The sequence below is a fragment of the Phaenicophaeus curvirostris genome, chromosome 9 (genome assembly GCF_032191515.1).
Source record: "Phaenicophaeus curvirostris isolate KB17595 chromosome 9, BPBGC_Pcur_1.0, whole genome shotgun sequence".
NCBI lineage: Eukaryota > Metazoa > Chordata > Aves > Cuculiformes > Cuculidae > Phaenicophaeus > Phaenicophaeus curvirostris.
Window position 1 is genome coordinate 27,377,940 of NC_091400.1, and position 19,141 is coordinate 27,397,080.

General features: G+C 37.8%; 1 protein-coding gene across 4 annotated transcripts in view; it reads left to right on the forward strand.

Moving 5' to 3' along the window:
• GRID1 (glutamate ionotropic receptor delta type subunit 1) overlaps positions 1 to 19,141 on the forward strand; it is a 542,212-nt gene that overhangs the window by 409,897 nt on the left and 113,174 nt on the right. For all 4 annotated transcript variants that reach the window (XM_069863481.1, XM_069863482.1, XM_069863485.1 and 1 more), the window contains exons 5-6: positions 741 to 794; positions 14,138 to 14,311. In XM_069863481.1, the coding sequence (XP_069719582.1) occupies positions 741 to 794; positions 14,138 to 14,311 (228 nt within the window). The remainder of the gene's footprint in view (positions 1 to 740; positions 795 to 14,137; positions 14,312 to 19,141) is intronic.

Below are 19,141 nucleotides of genomic sequence, written 5' to 3' on the forward strand. Positions count from 1 at the left end.
GTCTGCAGTACTAACAGTGCTGTTTGTGCTAATGATCCTTCCCAATGTTAGTATCTTAGCAAACCAGGAAAGTCATATGTGTATGGATAAATACGCTGTCCAATGAGATGGGCTTATGCTTTATAATACATAATGGTTATTGAAGTCCGCACCAGGAAGCCAGAAAAATTGTCCATGCAAATCATATCTTTCTCTTGAGTCTTCTGTAAATATGAAGAGAGGATGACTCATATGAACTTCGCTTGAGAGTTGCAGAGTGGTGTTTTTCATTAAATAGGTTAGCTGACAGTTAAACAGAGTTGTGATGAGGCAGAGGCTACGTATTTCAGGACATATATGGAAAAGACCCCTAGTGTACTCGCATGCGTTAGATATATTGTGTGGAAGTTAAATCTCATGAACTGCTTGTTCAGTGTGTGGTTGTTTGTCATAGGATCCTCTATTCATGTTGATACATCACCTTGCTCCAACACGCTTTTGTGGTACATCTAGAGAATACCTTGATGGTACAGGGTACTTTGGTTTAGATTCTGAAGTCACAGGAATGTAAGCACCATGAATAAGGTGCTGTTCTACGAAGCATCAGTGGAAGAGATTAAAAGAACTCTACTGAAACAATGCCAATAGCAATGAAAGCAATCAAAATGGTTTTTATAGTACCTTTTTATGTAAGTTCTTTCTGGAGTATGTTTGACGTATTTTATTTATTTTTATTTTTATATTTCTTTTTATTTTTGTAGGCTGTGGAAACCAACCTTGCATCAAAGGATAGTCACTGGGTCTATGTAAATGAGGTAAGAAAGTAAAAAAAAGACAACATAGCTTGGTACATTCACTCATCACCATCTTTCATTTCATATATTTTGATACATCAAAAGGCTTTTTTGCCTTTTGAATGGTGCAGGATGTAAACTTTATATTGTCGTTGCTTCTCGGTCTCAATTGAATTGGCATAAGTTGAATACTGAATAAAGCTTCTAATATACCTCATAGTAGCTGGGAGACTTTATTTTTACCTTCATGCTGACTCTACTTCATTAGCTATTTAGGTAGCAGAGAGTATTTCAGAAGAAGCCTCAAATACATGTATCTGTCTCTATGAAACCTGCAGTCAGGTTCCAGGACAGGAAAGGAGACTGAGGCTAGTAACAGGCTTAGCTTGTTCAAATATGTATTTACATGACACACAGGTTTGCTCTAGTGCAGAATTGTGTTGGGATTTTGGCCGAGATCCAGGATAGGATAGACTTAAAATGTGATATTTCCTCTCCGCAGCAAATAGCATCCTGTCCTGCTACTATGATCATTTATTTTACCCTAGTACCATGATGCCCTAATGGGAGTCAATGCAGACTCGTATTTAAAAAGCAATGAAAAGCTTGAAATGTTGTACCATATATAAAAATTTATAAATCACCGACTGTTCAGGATAAATGGCACTGTTTTGTATATTTGTGGTCTTAATAATGACTCATTAAAAGATAGTGAAATATCTATATTAAAAAGAACCTTGTTCACTGTTTTATTTTTATACTATAAATTCATAGCCTCTAATTTAATAACCAATTCCTTTGTTAATTTTCCTTCCTTTCTTTGCACCTAGCTAATAATTTTAGATAGACTACTTTTAATAGTAACTGTAAATTGTATTGTGTGGCATTAGAAAGACCCTGTAATTAAATAGGGGTTAAGGAAAGCGAGTGAAATCTCTGCTTCTAAAAGCTTTATAAATTCGTTCTAGTCCTTGTTACATGCAAGTACCTGCTGTTTTCTCAGCTTCAATAATGACACACTACAAAATATCAACAAGATGCCCAGAGAGTTTATATTCATATAAAGATAATACAGTGCATATTTTTGTAAACATTTATAGAGAGGGAGAGTTCATGAATTTGTTATTGCTGCTATTATTATTCAGATGTTAAAACTCACTTCATGAAGCCTGAATCTGTAACATCACAAATAAAAACCTGCACCATCCACAAACCAGTACATACATGCACAAACACATCAGACAGGGTGTTAGTTCTGCTTCTGTTTTGGAAACTTTAATTTTTTTCTCTTTTATGGTTAAAATCTGTGTAGGGAAGCTACCAAAATATAAATCTAGAGGTCAATATTTCTGTGAAAAATGTTAGTGCACATACTTATAAATATCTCAAAATGCAATGAAATTCAAACAGACAATTGCAGAAGCTTTTCAAATTCATGAAACTATGGAGAACTCATTGCAGGCAAAAAGAGGAGGAAATGTCTTCATTATCATTTTTTTTGTTTGTTTACAGAAAAGTGTTGGTCTTTGTGTGCTTAAAGCTACCGTGAAAAGAAGATACATCCTCATGAATGTATCTGTAGAAATATCAAGGGTCCCTGGGGCTTGCTTCTTATTTAATAGTGTGCATATTGCCCTGCTTGCAAGGGGACAGACTGATTATGCTTTCCATGTACACGTTTCCAGTTGGTATCAGTGAGAACTGCATGGGTACTTGATGGAAAATACAGTATTCCTTGTCTTGTTGATTGGTGCTGTGATTTGCAGAACAGAATTAATTCCCAACAGTCAAATCAGGTCTTTTTGATATAATTCCACATGAGTGGGAAGCCTGATGTAGTCCATTCTGTAAACAGACCAAATTCCGTTTTCCTTCCAGGCAGATTTAGGATCCTACGCTTTTCTGTTCGCCCTCTGGTCTGTGTGACCTAATGATCCCATTACAGGGAAAAAGGATTTTAGGGATACCTGACCTGAAGGGGCAGTAACACAGCAACAATTATTTCCATTGAGGTTGCTTGTATGAAGAGCATTGGATTGCAAACAGGCTCTTCAGACCTTTCTCACTTCAGGGTATACTTTAGGGGCCTGGGATAGGTTAGACTACTGATGTCTACTGATCCTGAGCACCTTCTCACAACCTACCCTGTCTCCCACCTCTCATCAAGCAAATGGACTGATTGTTCTATATTAAGAATGGTATTATTATATTTATCTATATTAAGTATGGTATTTTCTCAAGAAAAAAAAATTATTATTGCCTTCCTTGAATTAAATCTACTTTACCGTCTCTGTGTTGAAAATCCAATAAATACTTTGAGTATATTTTGGGTTGATTTTATTCCCCCCTTGTGCTTCTGTCCTATACAGCAGTATAGAAGTTAAGTTTTTAAGTTTGAGCATATTTTATCACTTTGATTTTGCTAGGTAAGCAACACCGCTAAGCTTGTGATGAGCTAAATTAAAATTATATGGCTAGTAAGCTTATTACATAGCGGATGCAAAAATGTGGGATATTAGATTTGGTCTCAAATTGCAGAGCTGTATGGTCAAGATCCTGCAGTTTTCTAATGTCCAGTAACCCAGGTCTCTATGCCGTGTTCAGTTTGGATGCCATAGGTGGCGCAAAAGAACTCGGTCATCTTTAGAAAAAGGCAGTTGGATTGGGAGTTGAATTCATTGCGTGGGGTTGGAAGCCTGAAACATTATACAGCATGTCTTCCAGAATAAAAGAATACACAGGGACTGGTTTTCACAGGTAATATTGTGCCCTCATATGTCCTCTTCTCAGAAAAAGTCATAAAAACCTTACTGTTTTAAATATATGTATTTGTAAGTATGTCTGCCTTTCTCATTTCAGGCATCTTGTGTTTCAAACTTGCAGAGCTGTCCAAATAGTGGAGATCTGAGGGAGAAAAAGAAATGCATTTCTAAATATCCTCTCCCATTTAGATTTATATTTAATCATCTTCACTTTTATTCGTCTAGAAATACTAAATCATTCTTTGCATTTGTTTAAGTAGTGATTCTACCAGAATTCTGGGTTAAATGTGCCAGGTGGCATTTAAAAGTAAGAATATTTGTTATTTCTGTATAAATCCTTGCAAAAGCAAACAGCTCCAGAGCAATGGCGAGTCCCTGCTTAGCTTTGTCTCCAGAATAGTCCAGAATGTTTTATTACCATTGACTGTGTTGGGAGTTACCAATGGCCAACAGTTTTGACCCTAAAGAATATCTGTTAGAGCATATGTGATGTTCTGCTTTTAACTTTGCTGTTTATGCTGTTAAGTGTTGATAAAAAGGATCTACCAGCTTTGATGGTTGTGTGCTATTTCTTCTTGTGGCATGAGTGGTACAGTTGTAGATGTCCTCATTTTTGGGGGTGTCTATTTCCTGTCATTTTTCCTGTTTTTCTTCATATTTTTATTTTTCTCTTACATTTCATTCTCTTTGGTGCCTGATATCAATCATTTCTGTCGATTCCTCCTGACATTTTTCATTCTCCTCTTCATTTTTTCTGCCTGTTCAGAGAAAACACTGTGCATTGCCCCGGGCAGATGTCTGTGGGAGAGGCAGGACAGTGATACTTGAAACTGAATTTGTATGTGGTTGTACTAGAAGCAATGCTCAAGGAGTCTGCATCTGCTTTTTTTGTTAGCAGCAGCAGTAGTAGGTCTAGGGGTATAAATAGCACTAGAAACCATGCTTCCCTTTTTGTGGCACATTTCATGGTTTTGAAGTTTTCTCCATTCCAAGGGGAGAGAAAAGATGAAAGAAGTTGTGCTGCAAAACTGGAATTTGGAAAAAAAAAATCCAAATTAAACACAAGTATTTTATTCTGTCATATTAATATATTTCATTCTAATTCCAAGTTTTAAAACATTCATTATTTTTGCATGTAAATCATTAAAGTACACAAAGCAATCAATCACTCTTCATGGAAATGGAATGGGTGCTGAATGTGACTGATAACTTGAATTAGTTGTTTCACCATTATTACATCCTTCCTTTAATTTCTTTTTCAACAAACTTTCACCGCTATTCGGAAGTTTAATTGACAGTTGTAAGGCTTGGTAGGACAAAGCACAGAGCTACTGGTTGACATAGAAGATAATTTTTCATGAAGGACAGGTAGGGAGGAGGCATTATGTGTCCAAAACATACATACTTGCTCTGAAGCTAAGGAGAGGCAAGGGTCAAGCTTGTTCAGTAGCTGTGTGGAAATACACAAAAGGCATACGCTGAGAAAAACTTTTTTTGAAAATGCATTTTTTGACAGAAGTGCCCCAAAGACAAGAAATTGAAATAATGGAGTATTTTAATTTCCCTGGCAGCTGAAAAAGCAATGTTGGTACACAGATAAGGCCTCACAATTTCCTATAATTGACAACATTATTCCTACATGCTTAAAAGTTAAGGCAGCTGTCAGTTCAGATTTTGTTGTGGCTAAAGAAATCAGAAGATAAATAATGTGGAAGTGATGGAAGGGTAATGGACCTCAATAAAAAGATTGTCCAATTTCAGAAGTTTAGGGAACTAGTAGTAGAACAAGTAGTACAAAGGTAATATGATGAGTAAAGGGTGGCAAAAGAACTGTAGAGGTCTGGGAAGATGAAGTCATAATAAGATATTGTTATGGTGCCACTGCGTTATCTTTGCAGAACTTGAAATCAGAGAGGAAAAAGCGGTGGAAAATAAAGATCTAAGGAAGAGTGTAAAGGTGTAACAATGTAAACGATTGTTGTAAAAGTACTTCGAGTTTTGGGCAAGATGCTTTGAAACAAGTCAAGAGAATGTGGAATGATTAATGATTTTGAAAATCCAGAGGAGAGCACCTAGTGTGGTACCAGTTCAGTAAAGTATGACCCATGAGGACAGGTTGAAAAAGCAGGTTTCTCTCCTTTGAATCTCAAAAGATGGAATGAGGGTGTAGCAGCAGAACAGATATAATTAAAAGAAGAATATGATCACATGTTCACTCTGTAAAGTTAAAGGAAATGCAATTTAATCTTTTGCACTAAAAATTAGATTGACCATTGGGAAATAGTTTATGATCTAGATATGGTAATGAATAGGTACAACTCAGTTACTCTCTTCTGTCTTCATACCTTGTCTGCTATTGTTTTTTGTTCTTAGTTTTTCAGCGTCTTACATTATGTAAGTCTGCTAAATATTTTCCGATATCAGTTTGCAAAGACAAATACAACTGTATCATGAACACCAGTGGATGTTATCTGATCTACGCCTTCTGTTCTGGGTCTTTCCACGTATGTTTTCTCAATACGTGTATGGCAGTGATGGTTTTTACAAATAGTCACTGTGTAAACTTCAGATCAAATCATTTATTCCACACTTTTTCTGACAAACACGAAATTTGTGGGAACTGTGACTTATATTTGTTTCCAATCAGTGTGGAGCTCTATCCTTCTCTGCCTACTTCTGAGCAAGCTAAAGTGATTGCATTTGATTAGATTCTGTCAGCCAGTCCACCCTGGGGGTAGCCCCAGTGATTTCACTTGGCCAGTTGTGAATGTAGCATTGAATTTCTTGGTATCAGTCATTTTGAAATGGAGGAGTACATTGTAATTTTATGTAGTTTTGATAGAAAGATGCCTAGTAATGAATTGCTGGCCCTTTCAATCCTGGAAAAATAGATTTAATTTTGACATGTAATAAATTAGTCTGAAAACTGAAGGTGAGAGCTTCTACAGTATTCATTTTTTTGCTTTTCCATTGAATTGATTCTCATTGATTTGGTTTAACGCTCATCGGATCAAATAAAAATGGGTATTTGTTATTAACACAAAATAACTTCTCATTACCATAATTTTTTAGTTGTAAAAGTACCACATTCTGTACTATATGGAATAACAAATGGTGAAAATCAAACAATATTCACTTCTAAATTTTCAAACTGAAGCCATGGGAATAATGGGGACAACTAGTGGGAATTTCATGTTAGTTCCTTACTATCTAAATGATCAGATACTCCTTAGGAAAGGGTTGGGGGGAAATCCTCCTTGTAGGTCAAGTACCAATCCATGTGTGTATTTGTTATGTCAGGGCACTCAAAGGATGCAGGAGTTCTTGCTAATTCAGTAACACTTAGTTATTTTTCAAAATAACAGTGGTATGCACTCTCCCATTGCATTTTTTCTTGAACTACTGTAAAATTTCCAGAATTGCACTTTGGAAAGCAAGGAGGAATCATACTCTTGATTGTTCTGGTAGATACACTAATAGACTTCCCAATTTCTGTGTGAATTCATGTGGGCTGCACTGTGGGTGACTGCATTTCTGTATTGCGCAATTCGACATGTAGTTTAATGTGGTTCAGATTAGGTTGAAACTAGGGTTGAATAGGGGCTCATGTCTTTATTACTAAGAAAAAACAAAGCTTATTAAAAAAAAATCTGTTATTAATCCTGTTTAAAAAACAAAAACAAACAAATCAACCAAACAACCGATGTGGCAATACTGCAGGGTGGGTAGCAGAAAGGTAAGTTATGCCCCTAACGGCTCTTGCGAAGTCCGAGATGCTTTTTTATTGATAGAATGTAGTAAGCCAGTTAATCTTCTTGTACTAACCTGAACTTAACAACTAGGGCTTTTAAAAAAATCGTTAATAGCTTAGATTTGCTTCTTATGTACAGTGCTAATCAGAAATGCATTTTAAAAAGTCCAAGACCATTTTCTTATTGGTGAAAAATTGTTTTTAATAAGAACACTAAACTAAATAACATGTAGTTATAGAAACAGTGTATTATAGAGATTCCAAATCTATAGGAAAGTATTTAGTGGTTAGAAGACAGCTGTATTTCTTGTAAGCTTTAAATGAAAAATAAAATTAAAATCTAATTAACATCCAGAAAAGGGTGCTTTTGGATATTTTCTCATTTCAAACCACAGAAAAGATCCTGATTTGGAAAAGTTGGAGGTTGTAAGAACAGAGAAACTACTACAGCAATTACAGCTGTAAAGTATTTGGTTAAATTCTTCTCAACTACAATAGTAACTGTCAGAAGAAGCCCTCATAGTCAAGGAGAAGCAGAAAGGAGGAGTGAAGTAGGAAGAAAAGGTCTTGTTATTTCTGTGGGAGAGGTAATAAAAAGATTTGGAAATATAGCAATAGTATACATTTCATCGGTGGTGAGATGCCTTAGACAGAAAGTCAGAGTGCCAAGGGACCTAGGAAACTATGTTGAGATGATGTTGTCCACATTGCTTGAATGTGAGTCAAAGATTTTAGTCAGCAGTTGACCTTGTTTTTCCTTTTTGGACAGATGACACTTTCCAAATGATGCTGGTGTTGCTGCCAGCAGGTGAATTCCTAGATCTTCAACTGATTAATAAAACTTCCTCAAAATCAACCTAGATGATCAGAAAAAGTACAGAAAATATTATTGGTGCTTTTTCCTTTCCCCTTTCAGAGCACTCACTCAAAACATATTCCTGCTAATTCTTTTCTGGGCCCTAGTTCAATCCTTTTATTTCTGCTGCTTTCATAGGTCTCACTTCACCATTGTTTAACTAGGCGATTTCTTACATGATGGACGAGAAAGTGTCCCAGCATCTCTGTCCTGGTGTGATGTGTTTTGCATTTCTATCTTGCAGCTCCATTGCTTCTGCCAACAGCAATTTTCTTTCCTTTCATCACATCATACATGCTCAGGATATCCATAGTTACTCATGCTCTTGACATGAGAATCAAATGGCTTTTCAGCTATCATCTGGGCGCTTCTTTCTTGTTTTCATCTATAAAATATTTTTCAAAGACTGAGAAAAATGAGCGGACAGAAGAATAGTAATTATCAGATAAAGTCTATCTCAGCAAACTTCTGTCTTCCCCAAGGGTAGCATGTAGAAAGGTGTTAGATAATGCATGATGAAAAATATTTCCTTAGCAATCTTGGGGAAACTTATGACTTCAGAAGAAAGATCCCTTATCAATGCAGGGTTTGGTCCTCACTTTTGTTTGGAAAGTATTTTTCTTTTTTTTCTAGAAATTTCTAGGTTATATGCACTTTGGTGATGAATAGTTAGACCCACAGGCCTGTGCAAATTATTATGGCTTCATTTTTACATGGATAAACAAGAACTGTCTGATACACTGGAATTCTGTTCAGTCTTTCTGTGCGTATAGAAGTGCCAAAAGATTGTGGTTTTTTAAAGCGTCTGTCTGTGTAATGATGTTTGCATTTACTCTAATAACAAAAAATTACTAAATCTTCTACAGTTTCCCATGCCATTGTTTTTATTTAAAAAATACAGACTTTTTAAAGATAGCTTACAAATACAAGTAAGGTAAACACTATAAGCTCTTTTCAAAGTATATAAAAAAATGAACAGACTAAAAAAAAAAGGAAAAAATTTTAATAGAAATACAAGGAACACAGGGTCAGAAATTTCCTAAAATTTACCGAACTATACATTTCAGTGCAAAACTTAACAATTTGCGATTACAATTATTTCCAATTTTATTCCAAGTACTCTATATTTATAATTAATTGCCCAAAGAAGTCTTGCTTCTTTCCATTGCTTCATCTCCGTCTTTGACACCGTGGGATTTTCATTTATTTATTTATTTTCACAAAAATGTACAATTTTCTTATATGTGCTTGAAAGGCATGCATATATATGAAATTGCACTGCATGGCTACCTGCATTCTGCTCAAAAAATTTTGTAGGTGTCAGTCTTGACCTAATTCTAGTGCTGCTGAATTGTACACAACCAGTCTTTGTCAGCCATTAGCAAGTTTAGATGACCTTTGATGAGTTGTTTTATCAGTGAAATCCACAACATAATCAGTAGTGATGGGGGTGTTTGTCCAGCTTTTGATCGCTGTCATTTTGTGTGCTTTTCATTTTTTTTCTGAGATAATTAGATTTTAGTATATAATAATATGTTATTAAATCGGAGGATCTTCTACTCTTTAGGCACTTGCTACAACCTAAGAAATATTCTAGACACCCAGTGCAGAGTCTTTAGATCTAGAAACAGAGCTAATTCAGTTAAATTATAGATACATCCTTGTAGAGATTTTAGGAGCATCAGGTAAAAGGAAGAGAAGTGAGGTACTGTTGGATGTGTGGGAAGACAACGAGGATAGGAGTTGGACAGATGGTCATGCAGACTTGTATTAGAACATTTTCTGTGCTATGAAAAATGGATTGTGCCCTTTCCTGAAAGGATTAACCTTTATATATGCGTGTGTGTCTATTCATGTGCGATGCAGAGACCACCATAATGTTAAATAAATCTCTCTATAGGGTAAGCTGTTGCAAACGTTTTAAAAACCAGCTAGTAGAAGGACATTTTCTGGATTATCAAGAAGTGAGCAACTATCCCTTTGTAGATGTCCATAGCACATAGAGAGGAATTAGAATAACCTAACAAATGGTATTGATCCTAATGCAAAAATTCCACGTAAATCTGTAGTTTGTCTCTGTCAGCATCCTTGTCCTAATTGCCATTCAGTTTAATCCTCCAGTTTTCTCAGGGATGTGCTTTCTGGAAATGTCTTTTGGTTCTTTAGATTATTAATGTCATTAAAATTTATAATTTTCTGTCATTACCTCTAGGAAAATAGAGATTGTAATGTGAAACGTGATTGTCTCATTTTGCAATGTGTGTTATGATAGTTGAGCACAACTAGAGCAGATTTAACTACTCCCCTGAGCAATAGGGCGAGGTATTACAAACTCACTGGAGTTCTTTGTGTGCACATAAATAAATAGATAAATGAATTCCCCAAATGACCCATATTTGTGTGCAAGTAAATAGATAAGTGAACACCAGAAATTCTTGGTGAGTAAACTTTGCCATTAATGTGGCATGTGAACAAAAATGGTATTTAAAGGAGTACCCTTTCAGTGTTGATTTGGGTGGTGAGAAATACCACTGACTACCCTGGGTGAAAAGGCAGTCTTACATTTATGCCTGCCTACCCAAATATTCAAGTGTCCTCTAAAATATTCAAAATAGTCAAAATCTTTCCCTTAGTAAAGGAAAATCCAGGATATGCCCCATCCCTGGAAATGTTCAAGGCCAGGCTGGATGAAGCTTTGAGCCTCACTGATACAGTGAAAGGTGTCCCTGGCCATGGCAGGAGGGTTGAAACTGGATGATCTATAAGGTCCTTTTCTGACCCAAGCCATTCTATGAATCTATAGATAAGGGAACATCTTTTACCCTGAGATAAAGTGCTCTCCTTCCATCCTCATGCAAGATATTCAGTATTTACGGGCCTGAGTGCAGGTGCTATTAAAGGTGCTAAGCCATAGTCAGATTGTTTAACCTTACTTTAAACATATCCCTGAAACAAATAGAAGCCACCATCTATGTTAAGTGAAGATTTACCTGATGTTGCATTAGCAATATCATGGAAGCTAAAAAGTGTGCACGTGGTATGGAATTTTGCAGGGAGCGCTTGCCAGCGAAACCAGCTGATAAGTTTACTTAGAATAGAGCATTCATGCATAGTATGAATGGTAATTACTGTGTACCATCTAATGCTGTGTAATGATCCTAGAACGAGATTGAAAATTTGGGATAAATTTGTTTGACAAAAAAACCCAACCCTCTAGGACCAAATTACATTATTTGCTTAGTTGTCAGTTCCACAGTGTAAAGAAAATTTTCCTATCATATATAGGAAAGAAAATGTGTCAATTTAAAACAAATAACTAGATGAACATATTTTAACTGTAAGAACAATGTGAAATGTTTTTCTCTCTGACCCCAAGGCTTAGAACTGTTTTTTTTTGGATATATGCTGCTGTTTTCATGGGTGTAAAAGGAGGAGCCGACTTCACACATGCTTGTTTTTCCTTTTCTGGCTGTTTTTCTTTCTTTTTTTTTTCTTTTCTTTTTTTTCCCCCCCTGTATTTATCACAGTCAGAATGCAGCTTACCTTCCTGTGTGTGACATTTAAGGTTTCATGTGTTGCCAAGCCAGGATTGTGAGCTTTCTGGTGAGTCTGTAGGGCATGCCCACACCAGGCAAGAGGAAAGATTGCAATCCCCTGGCCAGGAAAGCCACAGCCAGGCTGTTCTGGTGCAAGATGGTGATGACCTGCTCTCCTCAGCAGTCCTGAACCTGCCTGAGGCTCCCTGTGATCCTGCCTGTGGCTGTACCACCCTGTGAACTGACATGGAAAGACCCATAGTTACGCTTAGCTTTTTAGAGCACCAGTTAAAAAAGGCAGACATAGACCATTTGTTCCTAGCATTTCCAACAGGTATTGCTTTTGCCTATGCTTTCACATTTTTAAAAAGGAACCCAGTTTCTAAAAGAATGGATCATTTGCTGGTATGAAGGTCCATCAGCTGGGAAAAATACAGGAGCTTTTTTCCCCTTGGTATTATGTTCTGTATGAAGGCACTGAAGGATTTAACTACGGTCAGCTGTCCACACACAAGTTGGCCCTTCCAGAGGCAGATTTAGCCTCCCTCCAGAGGCTCCTGTTCCCCTTCTTTGGCTATACAGTAACTAGGCTTTTACATTCAGGACTTACTTGGTGCCTGTAGCTAAGTGGGAAGAATCTGGATTGATGTGTCTAACATAACAGATCTCCTCCACTACCTTACTTCAGGAAATCCCGTAGAGGAAGTGGTTCTGATCTGATACCTATAGGCTTACATGTCTCAGGTGAAGTGTTTTGACAGGTTATGAGATGTCTTTGAAAGGCTGTGCATTGCTTGGAGCTGACACAAAATGTGTGTATCATGAGATGAACAGAAGGTTTGGGTGACTCGCAATTTGGGGTTATAAGTTCAACCTACCGTGTATAATTGTTCTCCCTCAGACTGCAGTTTCAGCATGCTGTGTGGCTTTAACACCTCTCACCCCCACAGAAGAGAAATCTAAGGCAGGAGCCTGGAGGGTTCTGTAGAGCCTGTGGCTCTCCTTTGATATGTCCCTGCAAGGCTATAGGTGTCACCCAGCTTGTTCTATTAAACCTCAAAATCTTTGGCTCCCATAAGAATATATTTATTTTCAGATTTTCTGTTTTTATGCCACACCAGTTGGTCTGTCCTTAATGCAATGAATTTCACCTTCTGCAAAGTTAAAGATTCGTGTTCCTAAAATACGGTGAGAAATCGGAAAGAAGAACTAAATTGAGCCAAAGCTAGAGTACTAGTCAGCCGTAACAAGCAATCGTAATAACCCCATGGTCATTTCACTCACAGCTTTGCAGAGAAAATGGCAGGAAAACAGAATTTGCTTTTTCTTGAATGTTAAAAATACAGGGTTGGGTTCACTTCTTCCGTGGCCCTTTTGACTGCGTACAGCGAGATGAATTATATACTGAGAGCAGCCCTGTGTAGGCTGGGCAATGGGCTGGCCCAGCTGTGCAGCCAGGATGTGCTGGAGTCAGGCTGGTGTCACCTGCAGATGTTGTTGGTGGCAGTGGTGCAGAGCTGGGATGTAAAGCTGCTCTCTGCAGAGGATGTGCCTGGGGGAACAAATAGAGTGAACGGTGCCACTGCCCATCCTCCTTCACAGTGAACTCCTGGCAGGAAATAGCCATCACAAACTCTACTGCTGTTAGGATTTCAGGGTCAGCTCAGCCGTGATTTTCAAACTATTTATGGCTTTTTTTAAAATGCAAAATACAGAAAGTCCGTTGTTGAGCTTTTTTCAGTTGCAATATAAGGGCAGTGGGTGCAGGCTCTGTCCAGGATGGATTATAAGGACGTGGGAGGATCTGCAAAGAAACTTTAAACAGTGCAAAGTCTGGAAAAATAGAGCAGCCTGTCCTTGAGATCTTATGTCCAATCAGAAATTATTCTCTGTGCAGAAACTTGCATTCCTGACTGTGTCAATGCCTTCCATGAAATTTCTCCTCTTCTTTATTTCCTAGTACAGATAATCTCAAAATACTCCCTTGAGTCGTGATCAGGGTTAGTCTGCAGAAATTATCTACTGTTCTTATGGGAAAAGTTCTTCCTTGAAATGTTGTTCTTAGGTGTAAGGGCCATATTTCCTCCAGGTAGTTTTTATTTTGCGGAGGTAGTGAGGGTCTGTTCTGTTAAACCAAAACACTTTCTACAAGTATTTGGTTTGAAGGCTCTTGGTTTTTACTTAGAAACCTATTGAGACCATCTTGGTGTTCCTCTATGAGGAACTACCTATGCAGTGTGTTAGTACTGGCAAGATAGATGGTACTGTGTTGTTTTCTTCTGTTTCAGATGATGTGTGTTATTATACACAAAATAAGAACATTTAACCTAGACTAAGTATGTGCATCTATAACTTTTTTCTTCTATTGTCTATTTAAAAACAATTTTCCAGTAATGAAAGGAATATATAAAATGTCTGGACAAATATATGTTTTTAAAAGACTGTATCTCCATTCACAGGAAATCACTGATAATGAAATCCTAGAGTTGGTACATAGTGCTCTGGGGAGGATGACGGTTATCCGGCAAATTTTCCCTCTCTCAAGAGACAACAATCAGAGGTGCATGAGGAACAATCACCGAATATCATCACTGCTGTGTGATCCACAAGAAGGCTATCTTCAAATGCTGCAGGTCAGTAGCTGTGTCCAGCAGAAGAGTCTGTTTATGCAATTTGACACGAGATAGTTTTCTGTGACTGTATTACCTCAGAGGAAGAATAAAACGAGTGCAGATAAATCTGAGTCTGTAACCTTGGGTCAACTTTTCCTGACTTAATTATTTGTTTTATCTCCCACATCTGAGTGCTTTAGAAGTGTCCATGAAGTACCAGCAAGTGGCTGCACTGACTCCAGGCTGATTTTGCATATTTCAGTCTCTTAAGAATCTTTTTCTATTTGAAAAAAAAAGAGAAAACTGTGCTATCAGAGTCTTGCGGTGTTACTGCTTGCTTGTTATGTTTATGGCTATTAGACATCTGTTGTGAAAGAGTTAACCTGGAAAGATAAAGAGAATTTCAGTAGGGATTGGACTGCAGAGCATTTAATATTTAGTTAAATGGACTGAATCCGGCTGATATATTCAATCTGTCCCATTTCAATAGCCTTAGAAGTCTCTAGCACCTGATAATTGTCTGAGCGTGTGAAATATGCACTACTAGTTCAAGTTCCAGATTTTGGTAACAGATTTGACTGTGGTGTAGGTAGCACCTTGAGATTTCTTGGCAACTTATCCTAGATATCAGAATTTTTCTTGCAGTAATTTAAATATAATTTTAGGTTCTGTTTCCAAGGATAGTGCAATAATTCAGAAACCTAGACCTTGAACTTTCAGTTGGACTCCACGTGTTTCTGGTTTACTTTAGAGATGGTTAACACAGTTAAGAATCTCATTTGTATCATTGTTGAAGCTGTTGGATAAAACTGAATGCTTTAGTGTGACTGAGAATATAAGCTTGTTTAGAACCTTTTACTGCAAATTTAGTTTTAACCTGAGACAGATTGAGTGAGGAAACAGTGGCTGAGCCTGTGAGTTGGGAAGCCATGAGTGTTGTGTGTTAAAGCGAGTCTTGGTGAGGCTCCGGGGAGGAGGCTGTTGGAAGTCTCAGCTGCTTCAGCCTTGTCGAGGAGGCAGGGTAGGGTCCTTCCAGAAGGAACTTGTGCTTGCTTGGAAGAACTTCTGAAGAGGAAGATGTAAGGCTTATGCGAAACCAGGAGAGGTAGGGAGGTTCTCAGGAGAACATGTGGGTAGGTCAAGATTTTCTAAGGAACATGGATGTTTTACTTATTTCTGCCATACTAAGAAGTTGTAGCTGCAGAGATTGAAATACCCGTCCGGAGGAATATGGATGTTTCCTCCTTGAAGAGAACCTCTGCTGACTCTGGTTCTGTCACAGCAGCGGCAAAGTTTGCGAAATACTAGTCGCATGCACTGCAGTTGTGAGCACTGGTTTATTCTTTCTTCACAGAGGAAAACCTATGCCTGTATTGGCTTAGAAAAGAGAACCACTTTTGCTTTTTATTAGTAACTGAGGTATGCTGTCACGAGAATAAAACCTATTCATTTCAGAGGATCAAAGCAATTTTCAGTATATTGAAAAAATTATCTCTCTGCACCAAAAAAATTACTCATTGGAGAACAATCTTACATTATAGCAGGATTTTGAGTATCACTGTCTGTGCTGGTTTATGCATAATCCAATGCAGAGACTCACTTGAAGGGCTTGACGGACCTTTCTGAGTAAGTTCTTATTTGCTAAAACGGTATCTGGTTTGCTAGTATGAACAACCTTGTGCCCTATTGCTAAATTTCACTGGCAAGGACCCTTTAGGAAGGACCCTCTTCCAGCTGATTCCCAACTGTGGGTTTTGAGAAACAAAACATTCTGAGTTTCTATCTTCCAGAAATATTATACCACCTTAGAAACTGTCTTTAAGTGAATGGAACAGTAATACTATGCTTTGCCTATTAGTTCCTATGAATTTATAAACCAGCAAGAGATATAAGGAAGCTTGGAGGTACAAAGTTCGCCTTTTGGAAGTTGATTCCGTAGCTGACATGTCCAGCCACACTGGAAGGAAATATCATGAAACGCAAAGGGCACATTTAAGCTCTCTCAAATTAGCTGCCCCCAGTATATGTTGAATATATGATGCTTTTAGCATGTGCAATTATGCCTAGAGCATTCCATGGCTGTGTTTTTTCTTAGGCTTTGCCAAAACAACTTATGTACACCTTGTGGGCATACTGCTCAGATTAATGACTGACATAATGCTCAGTATGACTGACATGCTATTAATTGTCCTGCAATTCAGGTTCTTCCAATCTTCTGTTTACTTTTTTTTGCTTAAAAAATAGTTTTGACCTTTTGCTGTGCAGAAGTGCATCACTAAATTACCCTGGTCCCCAGAGGCTGCAGTAGCTCCCAGCGTAGTGTCAGGCTGCATGAATCCACCAGAAGCAGTGACCGCCTGCCAGCTCCGAATCCTTGTGTTGCTTTGAAGTAGTTTGATTAACACCACAGTTTGGAAATCCCTGGCTCATTTTCCCTTGGGCAGTCTTACGTTAATACTTCTTTGTTGTCAAGGTAACTTACCAACTATTGTTGGTTAATTATTTATTTAGTGACTTTGAAGGAGAATAAGCTAATCTCTGTCAGCCTCTAGCTGTAAGATTTTTACAGGGATGAACTGAGCATTTTTAACAAGCTAGTAAAGAAAGAAACATTTACGTCAGGGATTATTAACTTTGTTCTAGCTAAATTAATAAAAATCTTTTTGGAGCGATTTTGTTCTCAGTGTAGTATCATATCCTGGAAAGTTGTTTTTCAGTGGGTGATCATCCCAGTTTGGCATTCTGACAAGGCTCTTAAAGATCAGGCTGTTCTGCAAGCTTATCCAGCAACTCATCTGTTCCGAATGCTTTGTGGAAATCCAATCTTATTCCATCAACCCACTTGTCAAAATTTTGCTCAAGCCCTTTTTTTTTTCACTTATTATATACCCATCTGTGTTTCTGCTTCAACTGGACAAAAAGCTTTATGAAGTTTCTTGTCTTGGACATTTTATTTGACTTAAGGGGCCTATATTTATCTATTTCATGTTCTTCATATATGATTTTCTGTGTCCATCTCTTGCTTCTTTGTAAGTAGAAAAAAAAATGTTTAGAACTAGATGTCTTCTATTGGTAATGAGTGTCCTGTGGTTTGGGCGGTCAGCGTTGTCAGTATTGTCTCATCTGAAGACAAACACTTCAGGATTTATACTTAGCCGTAGACGGATCTAGTATGTATCCCTGTGTGGCATTTGAATGGTATTTAGTGGGATTACCACTACAAAACTCTTTTGATTATTTCAGACATCATCTTAAAGACTCAATTTGAAGAAATATTAATATATAACCTGCTTTTTTCCAAAATCTTCCCCTTTAAATATTAGTCTTGAAGCCTATCTACAAACTCGTATTTCCACGAAGATATTTTTTTCTTTTATCAGGTTATTCATACATTCATAAATTCAAAAACATTTTCGTCTGTTTATGTTTTTGAAGAAGGATATCTCTTTAGAAATATAATTCCCATTACACTTTTGTTTTCCTCCCTATTTGCCATTTATATAGTTAATAAGTTCAATCAATGTGAGAGTCTATTTACAGTAAAACATATTACAGAGACACAGTGTATCTGAAATCATTTAGCGTGGTCCAAAATGTGCAGTAAGATTAAATGGGCGAAAAGAAAACCTCAACAAACTGTGTAAAGGAATTAATGAGATTGTTCCTCACAGGATTCTAAGTCCAACATCTCTGCTGAATAACTTGTTCCCGGCATTGCTTTGATGTGTTTGAAGAGATGCTGAGGAATGTATGAGGGTATTCACTGAAACAACTACTCTTCTCCCTGTGTAGAAATTTCATTCTTCAGAGACTTGACCATCAGATATCATTGTAGGCATCTCTTGCCAGTTGTTCCTACAGAGCTCTGTTTTTATTTGTGAACTGTCTTCTCTTCAGAATGTCTGCAGTTTGACTACTGTAAGTGGAGTTATTTTTTTGGAAATATGTTTGGTTTTCCAAAATGGAAGGGCCTGATCCAGTGTTTTTGTCCAACTAAATAGCCTTATTCTGATTTCATCTATTTACATTGCTGTTACGACACAGCCCTTAACTACTACTGAGGGTAGTAAATATTGATTAAGCCCTATGAAAGCAGGCACTTTCTCCAGTAAAGAATTGATGAGCCACATTTTTCTTTTTCTTTCCTTACAAACCTGTATTTGCATGTCTCTTTAGCAAAGTTTTATTTGGACTTTTGGCCAGATGTTCAGGCACGGTGAAACTGTTCCTAAATACCACATGAATGAAGAGTGTCCCTAAACTGACTTTACTGCCCATTACCTGACATAGTTCCTGCCTGAAGCCCTATAGCATATGTTTTATGCATTAGCAGAATCGGTTAAAATAAACCCGAATAATCATAGAATCATAGAATAACCATGTTGGAAGAGACCCACTGGATCATCCAGTCCAACCATTCCTATCAAACACTAAACCATGCCCCTTAGCACCTCGTCCACCCATGCCTTAAACACCTCCAGGGACAGTGAATGAACCACCTCCCTGGGCAGCCTGTTCCAGTGCCCAATAACCCTTTCTGTGAAGATTTTTTTCCTAATGTCCAGCCTAAATCTCCCCTGGCGGAGCTTGAGGCCATTTCCTCTCATCCTGTCCCCTGTCACTTGGGAGAAGAGGCCAGCACCATCCTCTCTACAACCTCCTCTCAGGTAGTTATAGAGAGCAATGAGGTCTCCCCTCAGCTTCCTCTTCTCCAGGCTAAACACCCCCAGCTCTCTCAGCCGTTCCTCATAAGGCCTGATCTCCAACCCCTTCACCAGCTTTGTTGCTCTTCTCTGGACTCTCTCCAGAGCCTCAACATCCTTCTTGTGGTGAGGGGCCCAGGATTCGAGG